Below are 16,542 nucleotides of genomic sequence, written 5' to 3' on the forward strand. Positions count from 1 at the left end.
CTCGTAACATTGGTAACTGAATGAGTTAGGGAGATCATAGAGCAACTTGTCTCTTGCATACATAGTATCATCTGTAAATTGGTGACTTTTGCAAAGCAACTAGAACCCGCCCTTCGCTATGGGCCAGAGCACAGGAGCATTTCTGTGAGATCGGGTGCATGCATTGCCCCGATCGGTTCTAGTGGTCCGGCTTATTCTACTGGTTGGTTCTACTGGCTGCACCATGGATGCATTCTCCAGATTCGACAATTTAGAAATAAGGTAACAACAGTGGTCTGGTTTATTCTATGAATCCAGGACGAGGACTTTAAAGTTTAAACCTGAGACTCCGATATGGGCAATTTCGAACTCCACAGGGTAATGTAGGCCATTATTTCCAGTACTTGAAATACGGGGTGCATAATATGACAAGAAGTCATATCTTTTCGGTTCAATGAAAATTATATCCGTCGTATTATCGTGTGGTTCATATATTTGAATCATGCATAAATTATTTCCTTGGACTATATTTGGTCATCGGTCAAGGATAGGGTATGAATCATGCATAAATTATTTCCTTGGACTATATTTGGTCATCGGTCAAGGATAGGGATTGGGATGGGATGAACTTTGAAATATCAAGGATATTGAATATGTATACGCCAAGACTTGGGAGTGGGATATGAATTGGAAATGACGAAAATGTCCTGTAACTGAGTAATTTTTAAAATTTTCTCAAAAAAAAAGTCGAAAATTAAATAGATCAAGGGGAACAATGACAAAGGGGCGGTGCTCGGCCAAGTCTAGTCATCACCACCCTGAAAATTGCTCCCTAGAGAGAGAGAGAGAGAGAGAGAGAGGAGGGAGAAGGGGGCAGTTATTATTGTTGGTGACAGAAAAGAGGGGGGCACGGTGACTCGGTGAGGCCGCCAGCGACCTCCAAGGGTGGTAGTGGCTGACAAAGGCCCACCATCCCTCTTAGCTCTGAATCTTCTGATGCACTTCCAGTGCCAGATTTCAAAATTTTGATGGAATTTAAGGGGCAATTCCGTCCATACATGCAAATAATCATTCTAATCCACCATAATATTTTGTTTGAGATGGGTTAAGGAGGGATAGAGTGGGGGCGGGTGGCTTAGGTTATGGATGGGTGGGATGAGATATTTTTGGGAAATATTTTGTATATACTATTAGTAGAACAATTAATAATTCTAATAATAGTAATTTTATCCTCGTATTAATTTATAAAAGGATCGAGGTGGCACCTTTTGATTGGTCGAAAATTTTGACGGTCTATAGAATGCCCAGACTATCGCACGACTCCATTTGATCGATTATAAAGCGTGCATGTCTCGAATTTATTTATTTTTTTCGTACGACTTGAACTTTTGAGGAACGAATAAAGATTGCCATATACTTGCTTCAGGAGGATGATTTTTTTTATTATTATTATTAATCTAGAGAGAAGATTCTTCTATTTGGGCTGCGTGTCTCCACTTGAGAACTGTGGAGCACCGACCACCAAGAAGAGGATCATCCCTTTGAATATCTTAATTGAAAGAGGAAACCATCCCTTTGTGAATCTTCAGTTCTTATCAGACAATTCAAAGAATATCGCATGATGCATAAAAGAATATTGTCCGATATTATAAGAGGATATCGCACGATGTCTCAACAAAAAAGATTCATCGTGATAATTTCCTGTTTCTTAGTATAGGAAAAATTACGTCTCTGAATTTCGACGAGTTTCTGATCTGCTGGCTGGTATCGTGCGGGGTGGGGGGGCGAGACTCGTGTTTTACCATGGAAGGAGTCAGGGGAGAAGGTGGCTCGCCCGTGGCGACCATAGCGATATGGAGGAACGATTTCTCGAGGTACGCCGGGAGGAAGTCGGCTGCAAGGAGCAGTGGTTCGAGGAAGGATTATTGAGTCTTGGATCAACTTGCTTGTACAGGGAGCAATTGCAGCTTTGGATTTTCATCCTTCAAATTCTGTTGTTCCGACTTATTTCCTAATGGAACGAGTTGATGTAATTGCTCGGCGAAAGATTTTCTTAGATATGGTTTCACTTTTTAAAGACAGCCGTAATTGGAGGAGTGTTTTCAATCGTTCTGCTCTTTGCATCGCCGCAGTTGCTCGGTTCTATTCCGCGTTTACCTTTACGTGGATATATTAGTTCCACTCTCGTTGATCCATATCAATCATTGCCCTTCCATTCATCTCCTCGTCCAAGTGCTCCGAACATTTGAATCTGTATTGAGCAACAGATCATACACCAACTTGTCTCTTGCATACAGTATCATCCGTGAATTGGGTGTGTGCATTGCCCCGGTCCGGCTTATCGTACTGGTCGGTTCTACTAGCTGCACCATGGATGCATTCTCCAGGTTCGACAATTTAGAGGTAAATGTAACGACGGTAGCCTGGTTTACTGTATGAACCCAGGACGAGGACTTCTCTAATTCAAGCCTGAGATTTCATTACAAACATTTGGGACTCCATAAGGTAATGGATAAATTACACTGATGGTTCAAAAAGTTTTAATAATGTATCAGGTTGGTCCAAAAAGTTTTTTTTTGCTACTTGATGGTACAAAATGTTTCAAATTTGTAACATGATAGTACAAACCGTCATCTCGCCATTGACGCCGTCAAGTTAACGCTGACAGTGCAAAACCGATTTTTGTGGGACGTTACATAATGGTGCAAAATGTTTTAAAGTTGTAACTTAATAGTACAAAATGTTTTACGTAAGTTACATGATGGTGTAAAATTTACAATCTTGTAAAGGACAACTTAACGGCGTCAATGACGAGATGACGGTTTGTACTATCATGTTACAACTTTGAAACATTTTGTACCATCAAGTAGCAAAAAAAACTTTTTGGACCAACCTGATACATTATTAAAACTTTTTGGACCATCAGCGTAATTATCCCTAAGGTAATATAGGCTAGTATTTCCAGAACCTGAAATGCTCCCTTGGACTGTGTTTGGTGGTCGTGTTAAGTATAGGAATTAGGGATTAGTGTCCGTCAAGGTTTGGGAGTGGGATATGAAGCACAAATGACCAATAAATCCTTCAATTAAATAATTTTTAAAAATTTCCTCAAAAAAATTAAGTCAAAAATTAAATTGATTAAAATGCCTGAAAATTAGGAAAAGAAGTTTCTTTTATCGATCGCAAGGGAGATTTATGAGCTTAATATAATAAAATAAAAATCATTGTAGTGGTACTGACCGTAGTGATAAGACTCACAGGGGGTGAAAACATCTCTATTAATAGTCCGAGGAGCATTTGAGATCAATCACATAACTTTCATAGGAGATCTCGTTGATTGATACTATTGTCTGCATAATTCTTCGTCTGGCCACATCAGCCTCTGCCCATTTTATTTGATCAATCTACATCATTTCCCGTTCCTTCATCGCTACCCGACTAGCTTATGATATGACAATAAATGGGACTGTTCTGGACAGATCGAGAATGCTCCTTTATTCCAAATCACGCAGAAAGAAATGAGGGAGTCAGCTCTTTCATTACTGTTTACTCAATGCAGGAAAGATTCCAACAAGAAGGAAAAGATCATTTTACCCTATATACTAGTGGCAAACCGAACCTTATCATCGTCGAAATCATCCGTGCAATCAAAGATCATGTCCACCGCACACATCCCGTTTGTCCATTCCCTGTGGCATCTTATAACTTATAGGATCGCACGCGCCCGCATGCCCTTTGAATTATTACAACCGTAAGCGCACGACACGACATGTGTGTCCGGTGAGATTTGCGATTTGACAAAGTAGGTGATTGCCTTTTCAAGGTGAAGCACAGGAGCCCTTTTGGCATGTTTGAGCTTGGAGCAGTTCACTTGTGTTTTTCCACTTATCGCTTGGCTCCTCTAGACACACACCTAACTCTGCACTCTGTTGTGGAACCCTCTCTCTCTTTTCCCTTTTCCCTTCGGTTGAAATTGCGAAGCCAGACCGCTATTAGTAAACATAATATGTTGAGAGAGCTCGAGAAAGTCGTGTTTGATCTTACACCGCACTTTCTAGCGCGTGAGTGTCAACAGTATAGATTCGATAAAGACGTGTCGAGTCATACAGAGAGCTCTTTACATAATCTGCAGTTGAGAGAGATAAATCATAATTTCTCTTAGTGTTGAAAATTTATGATCGGGGGGCATACTCGACATTTCTCGGATTGTGCGAATTGATATATAGGTAGTAGTGGTCGTATTCGCCGAGACATTTGGGAGGTTGTGCTTGCACTATCTTACTATTATCCTTCCACTGCAAATTTTTCGATCTGCACATTTCATTTCACACTTTTGAGGTGCTTATCTTTAATTTCCCAATGCTTTTGCCCCTCCATCTCATCGAATTCCGGAAGATGAACTTCTTCCTCGTCGTGGGTAATCAGTACGGTTGAGGCAGTTCCATTACGTATCAAATATTGCATCGATTGTCGTCGTGGCCCGGACGTATCGTAAAATGCCATTCAAGACGTTTTTCCGGGAATGGAAGGACCACATGAAAGACGGTATAAGAAGCACATCAAAAGGAAGAAATAGTAGTGCTGTGGAAATGAGTGAACATCAAATGTGGGACAATCCCTGTGAAGGCTCCTTCCCTTCATCTTCCTCTATATCCTCCTCTCAAGTGTTCCATCAGCAGAGCAGCAGCAGATGGGCAAACCTTCCCCCCGAGCTTCTTCTCGACATAATATCCCGGCTAGAGTCGGCCCACCGTACCTGGCCTGCCAGGAGAGACCTTGTGGCATGTGCCTCGGTTTGTAGGTCTTGGAGGCAAGCCACCAAGGAGGTCACCCGGACTCCAGAGCGATGCGGGTGCCTCACTTTCCCCGCTTCCCTGAAGCAGGCAAGTGATTCTTAACTTATTCGGAAAGCTTAAGCTGGTAGATGGAAGCATGAGGTTTTACGGTTTATTCCTGTTTGTTCTCTCTTGAGTTGCAGCCGGGGCCAAGAGAGACTCCGATCCAGTGCTTCATCAAGAGGGAGAGAGCGACTTCCACGTATCGGCTCTATCTGGGTTTGACTCCAGGTAATTAAGAAATCTGAGGGTCTATCTCCACGGCTTAGAAATTAGCTGTTACAAACTTCCGAAGAGTGCAGAAAGGTGTCTCGACTATTAAGTTCGTACCATCATCAACTCGATTATCAGCATATTTTTTCAAGCCTATACATGACATAGGAAGAAACAGAAACAGAACAAAACAGAACCAGACCGAACCATCCTGTAAGATGCTGCCATGTTAAGACATCTTGTTCGCATTGTGCTCCTCGCAGCTTTATCAGGGGACATGAGCAAACTGCTGCTGGCAGCAAGAAAGATCAGAAGGGCAATGAGCGCAGATTTCGTCATATCCTTAGTACCTGATGATTTTTCTCGAGCAAGCAGTACTTATGTCGGCAAACTAAGGTTAGTATGTCATACTACTTCACCGTGGATACCGCTGGGGACACTGTCATTTTATAAATTCCGTTCGATGAAGGTCCTTCTAGGCTCGTTAGGCTTTGAAACCTGGAACTCGAGTATATCATAATTAACGATATTTTTCCAGTATTGCAAGTTATATATGTATGGCTGAAATTGAATGTTTTCGGGCAGGTCTAACTTTCTAGGTACCAAGTTCACCATATACGACAGTCAGCCTCCAACTAGCAACACTGTCACAATCCAATCGAAGTCGAGAATGAAAACATATTGGAGATCAACAAATCTCAAGCAGGTGTCTCCACGGTTGCCTGTGGGGAACTTCAACATAGCCACGGTGTCTTACGAGCTCAATGTACTCCGGACCCGAGGTCCGAGGAGAATGCGGTGCACGATGCACTCAATCCCTGTTAGGACCGTCCAGGAACAGGCTGGCGAATCATCCTCGGCCCAGACACTGCCCATAGACATGCCCGATGCATCGGTCCCATCCCTTTCAAGGCCAAATGGAAAGGTCATAATTGATCAAAGCCCGGAACTAGAATTGGCCGGCGGGTCAAGGGAAAGGGATCAGTCGTTGGTTCTGAAGAATAAGGCCCCACGGTGGCACGAGCAGCTCCAGTGCTGGTGCCTGAACTTTAAGGGCCGTGTCACGGTCGCCTCCGTTAAGAACTTCCAGCTAGTTGCAGCATCTGAAGGAGGTGGAATCATCCCTGTGTCAGAACAGGAAAGTGTGATACTACAGTTTGGGAAGATCGGGAAGGACATCTTCACAATGGATTACCGGTACCCGCTCTCGGCTTTTCAGGCATTTGCAATCTGTTTGAGCAGTTTTGACACCAAACCTGCCTGTGAATGACTTTTGCGAGTTATTGATGACTCTATTCAATCCTATGTAATGTAAGGTACATACTTTTTTTTGGAATTCGCCATCGATCATGGCGAATTAAAGTAAGACAGCAAATGCTTTCCGGGAACAAGAAATCGTCAGATCACCTTTTTCACTTAATCACACTCAAGAAAAGCATCAAGAACACCATATTGTTTGAGACTTTTAAGAAAGTCATCAAAACACCCTTTGTATCTTAATGCTGATGTGCTATATATAATTGGTGTTTTCACACTGAATGTCACTTAAATATAACTACCCACTCTACGTAGACATCTCACCCTGTTATGGATCCACGGAACATTAATTTCATCGCAATTTGCAATTCACTCTTGCACAAGAGAAATTTCTTGGAGGCGAACTCGACAGATGAATTGAGAGTTGATTCTTCAAGGAACGTTAGTACTGCTCTGAAAAATCTTGCCGTCTGAGGGCCACATGTTGGGCTTTTACCATGACAAAGCCCAAATTCTCTGGGCCCATTTGACTGGTCACTTCTTCCTTGCCTGCATGAAGAAGCAATCTTAAGAGAAGCAATTTCGTCATATTTTGCATAACTTTTACTTAATTTAGTGTACAATCTAAGTAAAGAATTCGATGCAAAATCTATATGACCAAGTCATAAGACATCTAAAATCGTGGTCTTGCCTAATCTGCAAATTCAAGGAAGCTCAATAAAGTCCACCACGTTTTGATCGTTTTAGACATATATCGGGCAATATCTCTCATACTCTTCGTGAGTAAGAAGCAAAGCTTGTCTGAATCCGTGTTTGGTGCCCGCTCCTATCGCCATCCAGGTGCACCAGGTTTCCCTCGAGCCTCAGACTCGTAAACCCACAATGTGTCATATTCCGGGCTCTTTCAATTAGCAGTTTGTCTTTAAATCATTTCTTAGTATGGCATTACGGATATTTTGAAGCAACCATACCATTTCTCTAGCATAACGCATTATTTCAATATGGAAACACCGAGGCCTCATTTCGTATTGAGGGAAAATTCACTTAGAATCATCTTATATCCGTGCATAGATATCTAAATAAGAAAATTGAAGATGTAAAACATTCTTCTGATTGGCAGGGTTAACGATGCAAGGAATAGCACATGCAGTGCGATCTTGCCAGGAGATCATCAGGACAAGAACTATCCCGCGGTGTGGGAACAATGCGAAAGGAACAATCACGAGAGGGAAGGACATATTTTCACGAATCGGTTTTGTATCATCCTCATCGGAAGTGCCACAGAAAGGGCTGGAAAACATGACAGTCTCCGACGTGCTGATGACCAAAGGGGAAGAAAAGACTGGGTCTTGGCTCTGGTGCCGAGCCGATGACACTGTATATGATGCGGTCAAGAATGTAAGTGGGATTGACAATTTGAATTCATTTAATCTCAACTTGAGTTTATATTGACCTGAAGCATAACCGATCGTATAAATTATGCAGATGGCACAAAATAATATCGGATCATTGGTGGTACTAAAGCCAGGAGACGGAGACCAGCCGTCGATTGCTGGAATCGTCACAGAGAGAGGTGACTAAGCAAATAATACCATCGTATCAAAAGTAAATAACACTTAATAATTGCATAAAGATCAAGGAAGACAGTAACTGGAAATCGATTGGCAATGCAGACTATTTGAAGAAGATAATCGCTCACGAAAGATCCCCGAAATACACTAAAGTCGGAGAGATCATGACCAATGAGGTGAACCTTTTGCTTTTCCAAGACCATTCCTGGTAGAAGGTTTACTAGTTTAGTTTAGTTCCTATACTGACGAAACATGGAATCTGATGTCTTTGAATTTCTCGATCTCAACAGAAGAAGTTGATAACGGTTTCTTCCGATACGAACATACTTCAAGCGATGCAGCTCATGACCGGTAACTTATCATCAAATACTGAGGTCTAAAATGTATTTTGTGCTAATTCTCCGAACAAGGTCCTTATTCTAGTTTCATGGCAGAGAATCAGATCAGGCATGTTCCTGTTATAGATGGGAAGATAGTTGGCGTGATCTCCGTGGTGGATGTAGTTCGGGCGGTTGTGGAGCAGCAGAGCGGTGAGGTCAAGCGATTGAATGAATTCATCAAAGGAGAGTACTATTAGGATAGAGGGACAGATTGTAAAAAAAAAAAAAAATTATAAGTTTAATCAGCGTCGAAGTAGCGAGAACCACAGTTCTCGATCCAATGAAGAACTCGGCGTCTCGGTCAATTTCCTTAACAGGACTACTACATTCTTTAACACCTCATATACCTTCTTGCTCCAGATAAATGCAAACACGGCATGTCGTTTCTGCATAACGTACTCGCGTGTCCAGGTGATAAATTGGTCCCTCAATTCAGCATACACATTCATATCTATGAACTTGAAAGTTCATATTAAGGACAACTTTGTGGTCCTCGAAATTTTAGGTTACGGGGAATATCAAATAATAATATCAGCTCCTCCCTCTATACTCTAACATAAAAGGTATCAAAACGGCATATACCAAGGCATTTCAAATCCTAATCTACCTTATTGTTATAAGCCACAAAGCACGTAATGGTACGATATTTTTCACCGGTCGATACACGAACCTAACCAAACATCCAAATGTCCACCACCCACTATATCTTTATGGAACATTCTGTTGCATATTGCCCACCAAAGGATCCTCCCTTTGATCAGTACTGCTTGCATCACAAGCAGATTCACCGATCGAAAGTGATTCCAGTTAGCCAACATTTACCTTTCACTCAAATATTCCACTCAACTTGTGGTCCTGAATATTTGTCCAATTCTTCAGTGCTTTTTCCCTGCACTAACTAGTATCGGAAAATCTTCGGTTGGCTTCTTCCAGCCTCGGACATCGTACTATGTTCTCTAGTCGGAAATATCGTTCAAGAACATTTTAGTACATAGCATAGCATGCACTCATTAATATATGGAATACGTGGAGATTCATTCTAAAGCTTCATTTGTACTATAATTAGTCTCTGGAAATTCTCCGCCGCACGCATGGCCTTCTTTGTGAATCATATATGTATATTACTTCCTATTGAATAGCCTAGATAATGACTCGCTCGTTTTGCTCCCATGGTCACTTTCACCAAATGATGAAGACTACGAGTCCGTTTGAATTCAGAGTTAAAGTTATTTTGATTTTGATTTTGATTTTGATTGTGGAAAATAACAAATGAGATGTAATTATAAATTTGACTTGGGAAATGTGTATTTTTGTTGTGTAGTGTGTTGAGTTAAAGTTAAAGTTAAAGTTAAAATCGAATTTCTGGGAATCCAAACGGGCTGTACACGTCCGAACTATATATGCTTATTTCATCGTCATACAGCTGGATTTAGATTAGACAATCTAAGGCATAGTTAAGCCTAAGCAGATCATTCAAGGAAAAGTAGAAGGAATCTTGTTGGCTGTAACCTTTTACCAAGTGGCTGCAAAATATCATAGATTTGGTTCATCTTTTCATTGCGGATTCCTTTGGCATTTAGCGGAATTGATTATTATCAGTCTTTTCCTTCTTATTGGGCCCTTTTTCTTTTTCCTGTGTCCTGGTTGGGCCCCTTATTCTGCATGTAATGGGAATGTCTTATCCCATCAAGAACCCAAACCATCAAGTTGACTAAATAGGGCCCAAAATAATTCTTGTGCGAGGCATGATCTTCCCTTGTAATCAAAAATATATACACGACGTTTTCCCCTTCTTTTGCAATCTTGGACTTCTTAGGAGCGACAACCGTGAAAAACTCGTTATCATTCTACTATTTATCATGTAGATGAATAGTAAGTTGGTGATTTTTTTTGGGTGAGTCAAGTCAAAAAATAAATGTTACATACACCATAAAGAAGAGAAAATAACTCGATATATGTACTTATATAAGACTTGTGTACCACCATCTAACATTTCAAATTTTTAGGTTAGAGATGGCTTCAGACCCATATAGGCCCATTGAAAATTTATTATGACGTTAGAGCAAGGTTTTTACCATGCCAATTCCACTAGTCCTGTGTCAGTGTAGTCAAACTATGCCTTATGTCAAAGAGGAAACAGTGCTTGTGGTGTATGACAGGATTTATATGGGATTCGGATTCCTTTCTTGAATAACTCATTTTTAAGGTTGGAGAATACCACTATAAATAGGACTTTGTTTGGTTTTGGAGTTTTTTTTTTCTATTCCATTTAACTCTACTTATCTTCAATTCAACAATACCATTATTACTTTTCCCTTTTTTTTTATTTTTTTATCTTAACTACCATATAATTAAATTTTTAATACTAAATTCTCTAAATTATTCATTACTTTTTTACAATTTAACAACACAATCATTACTTTTTCTTAACTATTCATTACATTTTTCCATTTTTCCATTTTTTCTTATAATTTAACAATACAATCATTACTTTTTAATTTTCTTTCTCCACCCTATTATTACAACTCAATTAAATATATATACATAGTTGGAACAGAGTTGAATTTAACTCAACTCCATTTTCAAGCAATACGTATAATACCAACAGGAAACATCAAGCTTTTTCAACAATTATCTTCCTGCAATCTCTCCGTCCCAAGTAATGTGCGAAGTAAATGACAAAGGGAATAAATGAAGTGCAAGTAACTTATAGAATTTCATTAGCCATCGCAAAACAATTTCGGACACATTAATTTCAATCGTAAAATCTTGTTGATGGATTGCTGCTATCCTAGGATTTAATTTGACAAGCAAAAGTACATCCATTCTACAAACAATGAATGGAAAGCAGAACCAATTCTTGTTGTTCGCCTCTGAAAAATGACCAAATATGACCATCACTTTATAAAGTAAACTCTCCATGATTTGCAAATATACATTATTCTTAATTTAAGTAACAACGTACACGAATGGTACCTCAAAGATCCATAACGAGGGAACAAACTTTTCCGATGGATATGAAACATATTATATGAGATATGTATCATCTCAGTTGCCCATCTAAAATTAATTAATCAAAGTGCATGCGTGCGTTACTGATCAGTAGCGTAGATGCTTTAAAAAAATTATGTCACCAACCAGTGAAAAAGAGAAACGAATTTCTAATCTTTATGCACCCTTCATTAGTTTAATTAATTACGATGCTCCACCCGCATCGACATAGCATTGGTATTATCAGCTCGCGCGATTCCATATTATCTCAAAATAAGCGCTATTAATTAAATTTAATCATCAAGGGGGGCATATTAATTAATTGTCACCTCAACGTTGCTTTCAAACGAGAGATTTGCGTATTATGTCATCGAATATATGGTAAAAGTTATCTTTTGCCTATAAATGGATGGGTCCATATTTTTTTTTTTTCGGAAGGAGGATGGGTTCATATGGGTTCATATTTAACCTATAAATTTTATTGTACAAACGTTTAGGTCAACCTTATAGGAAGAAAAAACCAATTTTTAGTTCATTTTCTAATCTAGACTTTTTTATTATGATTGCCTAATTATCGTGAGACTTTTGCTGTCTAATTATACATAAGTTCAATCTTGTGCAAAAGGAGTCTACCTTTCGAAGCAAAATGTACATCATGCATGCATGCATATGATGGTGACTTTCTTATAATTTTCATGATCGAATTTATTCAACTATACATATTCTCGACTAACAACACTACTGATCAATTGTGTATCCATGCAGTTCTTCTATTTCACATGCATCACGCAGTAATTATCGGGCCAAAACGTTCTCAAGAGGTACCAATGTGGATTGATTCAAACGGTTCGATATTTGTTTCGCTTAAGTAATATTTCGAGTTCGAGTTCTTGTGAATGCAGAAAATCCATGTTGGAAGACTTTTACTCCTTAGTGGACCGACCCGGCTCTACTGAATTAGTCGGGGCCCAATTGGACTTCCGGATACGATAGTTCATACTGAAAAATATTATCGAGAGGTGGTTCCATAGAAGTTATATATGTAGTAAAATATAATTTTTTTTATTTGATTATAAGAGAGGTTGTCTGAGAATCGATATATTATATAGATATATGTATAAGAGAGCTTCTCATTGTGTGAAACGTCGCTCCCAGGATGACCTTTCATATTGTGGTGGTTTGTATTCGCCGACTTGCATAAACAAATTCCTCCAATTCCTTTTCTGTTTTTCAAATAAAAATGTAAAAAAAAAAAAAGAAGAAGGTACAGTTCCTTTGATCTTTACAGTATATAAGGGCAGCAACCATGGGATTTTTACTCCATCCCTTGACTCGTAGTCTCTTCTCCCTTGACTGAGGCAAAGGACTACTTATCTCTCTTTTCAGCCATTCCTTTCATATATATGCCCTTTTGGCCTTTCGTTTCAAAGTTTCCGAAAAACCCTGTTTATTCAAAGTACATCAAGTCGAAGTTCATAGCTAGAGAGTAGTCACATTTCCATTTCGTATTTCCCTGATAAGCTTTTCGTCACAGCTAAGGGCGTGGAATGGCATCGAACAACTCATCATGGACCGCGAGGCAGAACAAGCTGTTCGAGGAGGCTCTGGCCTTATACGACGAGCACATCCCAGATCGCTGGCAGAAAGTCGCCCGGGCTGTTGGGAGTTCAGTCGAGGAAGTGAAGAGGCAGTACGAGATCCTCGAGAAGGATGTGCGCGAGATAGAGTCGGGCAAAGTCCCTTTTCCAAACTACCGATGAACCGATCAAGATCAGTGGTAAGAAAGCCAATCTCCTCGCTTATAGTACGTACCGTAGTCTATTAATATATGTCAATAATGACGGGTTGTTCAAATTGTTAATTACCAGCCTCGTCCCATTATATTAGTTCTCCGTTAAAAGAGATTGATCTTCAAATTGGCACAAAATCGGAACTTTAGGGGAAACAGTTCTCGAAATATGTCAAATGGTAATAAATTCTAGGTCTATACGCTGTCGGAGATATGTATAAGAGTACACATGTCCGTATTATTAGGTGTCCAATTAGGAACCCTAATTCAGTGGCTTCTTAACAAAAGCGCGTACATTCGGATGGATCGATAACAACGATCATATATATACATCGGTTAATATATAATTAGCTAGCCATTGTGATTAGTTTTTCGCTGTTCTTCAAACAATATGAGGGTTTGAATGAATGCCAGAAGATTTCGTTATTTTAAAATATATAACTTAATATTCTATCCCGTGCGTTACAGGGGTGCATATTATTTATTCATATTTTTACAAACCAAACTTGCTTTTAAGCCATTTACTTAATGAATTATTATGTTGATAATTTGAACAATATTAATCTAAATTTGTTATATTTATGAAATTATGCATTGTTATTTATATAAAAAAAACTTTTAGCTGAATATATATATATATATATAAATATATTAACCAACATATTGGATAAAATTCTATGATTTATACATTTATTGGTTTTAATTATTAATTTTTTAGATTATATTAGTTTAAAATTTTAAACTTGTCATATTTATGATATTAAGCATTGTCATTTGTATTAAAAATATTAGATGAATTATATATATATATATATAAATCTATATATTGGATTGGATTCTATATAGAAAGCGATTTTTTCATTTATTATCACTTCTTGATTAACAATTTTCTAATTTATATTAGTTTGCAAGAATTTACTCTTATATACATTAAATAATGTATTCTATTATACAAATTTATAAATTCGATAATCAAAATATGATTTTGCAATTATATTAATAATGGAAAACAAATAAACTCCTTTTTGTATTTTTAAATTTTAAAATAATATAAGAAATTTTTACAAATATTATTAATAGATGAAGCAAATTGACGATTCTAATAATATGAATGGATACATGAATAGATGATATCTATGCATACAACCAAGTATATGTGTGTGTGTATATATCACTTTCCTTATCTGGTAGGTATATTACTTCAAACGAAGGTCTAAAAAAAAAATTAAAAACATATTTTGTGGGGGTGGTCGTGCATATCATATGGTCTGTCTATTTCTTGGATGCAAAAGTAACGACTTGTTCCTCAGAAAAGGCTCACATGAAATCTAATCTTTCTCGTTCCTAGATCTCCCATGCACATGCTCTTACATATTTATATATAAGCTAATAATACATACAATATATAAATATATAAAAGTACTGATATATGCATAAACTAAAAAATTATGTACAAACTCAATATGTAGTTACTTCGTTTAGGTGTATAAACCAATGATAAATGCACTCGAATATCTTAATAATAATTATATCCACACACTGTCCTATGAACCCTTTTTTGCTGTCCCCATAAAGCCAGCTCTGATCTCTCCACACAGGTGGATTGATTGGATCTATTACATTTCTAGCAACTTCCATAATTAATTTGCATGATAAACACAATATCATTATTAAAACATAAAAATTATCTTGTCGTCTAGATTAATTAGTAGAATAATATATATGCATATTCCATTTAAATATAAGTCATAAGAAAAAATTTCATGGCAAGTTGCATGCATTTTATTGATCCTAGGGCTAAAAATTAGTTGGCATTTTATCTAGTTTCTATGTTGAGAGATTAGTGCATGCATATTGAATTTGGTTTAGCTAGTCGATCAGATGAACTAAACCTTCGTATAATCCATTGATTATGTACGTGATGAGTGTGTGGCCACCTTTATACTTCACATATATCATGTCCAGCCAAAGAGTTAAACTCGATTGCCATCGGCATCATCCAAAGTTCACGATTGCTCGATCACTCCACCATGTACATTATAGAATTTGAACCGGGCCTAGACAAGAGTTTATATTCAGTCCTTCTATACACGACATGTATTATATGTATATATGTTATATATTCAGACAAGAAATTTATGTTTTTCTTCCGGGAGAAAGGTATAATTGATATTGCTGCAGCTTGAGACGTGGTTTTGAGTTGACTTTTTGTATATCGTAAATTTATTATTTGCTGGATGCAATTATAGCTTAGTTACCACGTTACCATTTTCGAAATTATTTTAAATTATTTTAATTTTCCCGTTCAGGAAATGCGGAATCTTTGGAGGACCAGCCGAATCAAAGGTGGAGAATCTTACCATTTTCTCAAGGCAACGATGAAAATGGAAGCTTATCAAAATGTAAATAATATCCTCGAACGCGTGGTTTGAACTGTGTGCACTGTGATGTTGCCCTAATATATGTATGTCTTTATATGTTTCTCCTTCTTTATTATTCTTATTATTATTATCATTATCATTATCATCGATTGATTGAACGTACAAAACTCTTTTTAATTTCTCGGTTCTCATTTATTTACATAAACTGCTACAATGATCTTGAAAAATATTATAGTTTCCCGATCACGATAAAATTAATAAAATACATAGAGAAAAAAGAAAAAGTCCTTCAAAATTAACTTTCCAATCTAACAAACAACGTATAATATACATACATATATATATATATATATGTATATATATATTAAATTTAGATTAGGAGGCATCTGATCTCCCCCTTTTTATCGTCTTTTTTTTTTGGGGCCCTGGTTCAACTTCTGCATCTAATATACTAAAGAAAAATGCACCGACTTTACACGCGAAAACATATCAACATAATAGTAATTTGACGAAAAAACTTAATAATTAAATTAGCATTAAAGAAAAATAATAATGATAGGCAATCTTATATTAAAATCGATTTAATAAATAAATAAATAAATAAATAAGGAATAGGCGTCAATAATGGAGAAATAGTGTCTTAAAGGGTAGTTGTTAGGGAGAAGTTACAGAAATGCTCTTAGGAGAAGTTATATAGGAGAGGGTGTGTAAAAATTAAAAAGTCAGTTCACCCTTATTTTCATTTTTCTTATTGGTTAGTGTAATTTTTGTAAAGATAAAATTGAAAAACAAAAATGAAACGGAGCACTCACATCTCGTTTTATTTAATATAATAGTATAAATATATATTTTAAGTTTCTACTGGATCCCACATCCTCCCACGGGCCTGAGGCCCAAACATCAAATTAATCGTAATAGAGTTCAAGCCCATGAGCATGAAATCAGCCCATTCACCCAATGAAATTCTTGACCTTTTTTTTTTTCGGCTTGATGATGATAATTTTCTTGACGTCAAAACTGACATTTTTCTTTTCAAAGTAATTAACGCCTATTTTTCTAAGGAAAAAAATAGCTGATAGACTTCCTCATATTTGAGAGAACAAATTGCCTATGCAGATCCTATGCGACAAATACTTTCCGTCTCTT

At 37.6% G+C, this 16,542-nt stretch overlaps 3 protein-coding genes across 5 annotated transcripts; all 3 read left to right on the forward strand.

Annotated features, from left to right (window-relative positions):
* Positions 1-4,203: 4,203 nt before the first annotated feature.
* Positions 4,204-6,418, forward strand: LOC116193319 (tubby-like F-box protein 5). Its single transcript, XM_031522139.1, has 4 exons — positions 4,204-4,862; positions 4,958-5,045; positions 5,291-5,423; positions 5,613-6,418. The coding sequence occupies exons 1-4, from the start codon at positions 4,476-4,478 to the stop codon at positions 6,295-6,297; spliced, it is 1,293 nt and encodes a 430-aa protein (XP_031377999.1). The 5' UTR covers positions 4,204-4,475; the 3' UTR covers positions 6,298-6,418.
* A 577-nt stretch (positions 6,419-6,995) lies between these two features.
* LOC116192192 (CBS domain-containing protein CBSX3, mitochondrial) lies at positions 6,996-8,629 on the forward strand. Of its 2 annotated transcripts, none has more exons than XM_031520661.1 (6): positions 6,996-7,133; positions 7,405-7,682; positions 7,770-7,857; positions 7,958-8,031; positions 8,146-8,206; positions 8,290-8,629. In XM_031520661.1, the coding sequence occupies exons 2-6, from the start codon at positions 7,413-7,415 to the stop codon at positions 8,430-8,432; spliced, it is 636 nt and encodes a 211-aa protein (XP_031376521.1). In that variant the 5' UTR covers positions 6,996-7,133; positions 7,405-7,412; the 3' UTR covers positions 8,433-8,629. The 2 variants fall into 2 exon arrangements, with proteins under 2 accessions (XP_031376521.1, XP_031376522.1); XM_031520662.1 differs by having other exon boundaries at positions 6,999-7,124.
* Positions 8,630-12,464: 3,835 nt separating this feature from the next.
* LOC116197819 (protein RADIALIS-like 3) lies at positions 12,465-15,504 on the forward strand. Of its 2 annotated transcripts, XM_031528079.1 has the most exons (3): positions 12,465-12,584; positions 12,761-13,003; positions 15,325-15,504. In XM_031528079.1, exon 2 carries the CDS (start codon positions 12,774-12,776, stop codon positions 12,984-12,986), a length of 213 nt encoding a protein of 70 aa, XP_031383939.1. In that variant the 5' UTR covers positions 12,465-12,584; positions 12,761-12,773; the 3' UTR covers positions 12,987-13,003; positions 15,325-15,504. The 2 variants fall into 2 exon arrangements, with proteins under 2 accessions (XP_031383939.1, XP_031383933.1); XM_031528073.1 differs by having other exon boundaries at positions 12,545-13,003.
* Positions 15,505-16,542: the final 1,038 nt, after the last annotated feature.

The sequence above is a fragment of the Punica granatum genome, chromosome 1, assembly GCF_007655135.1.
Source record: "Punica granatum isolate Tunisia-2019 chromosome 1, ASM765513v2, whole genome shotgun sequence".
Classification (NCBI taxonomy): domain Eukaryota; kingdom Viridiplantae; phylum Streptophyta; class Magnoliopsida; order Myrtales; family Lythraceae; genus Punica; species Punica granatum.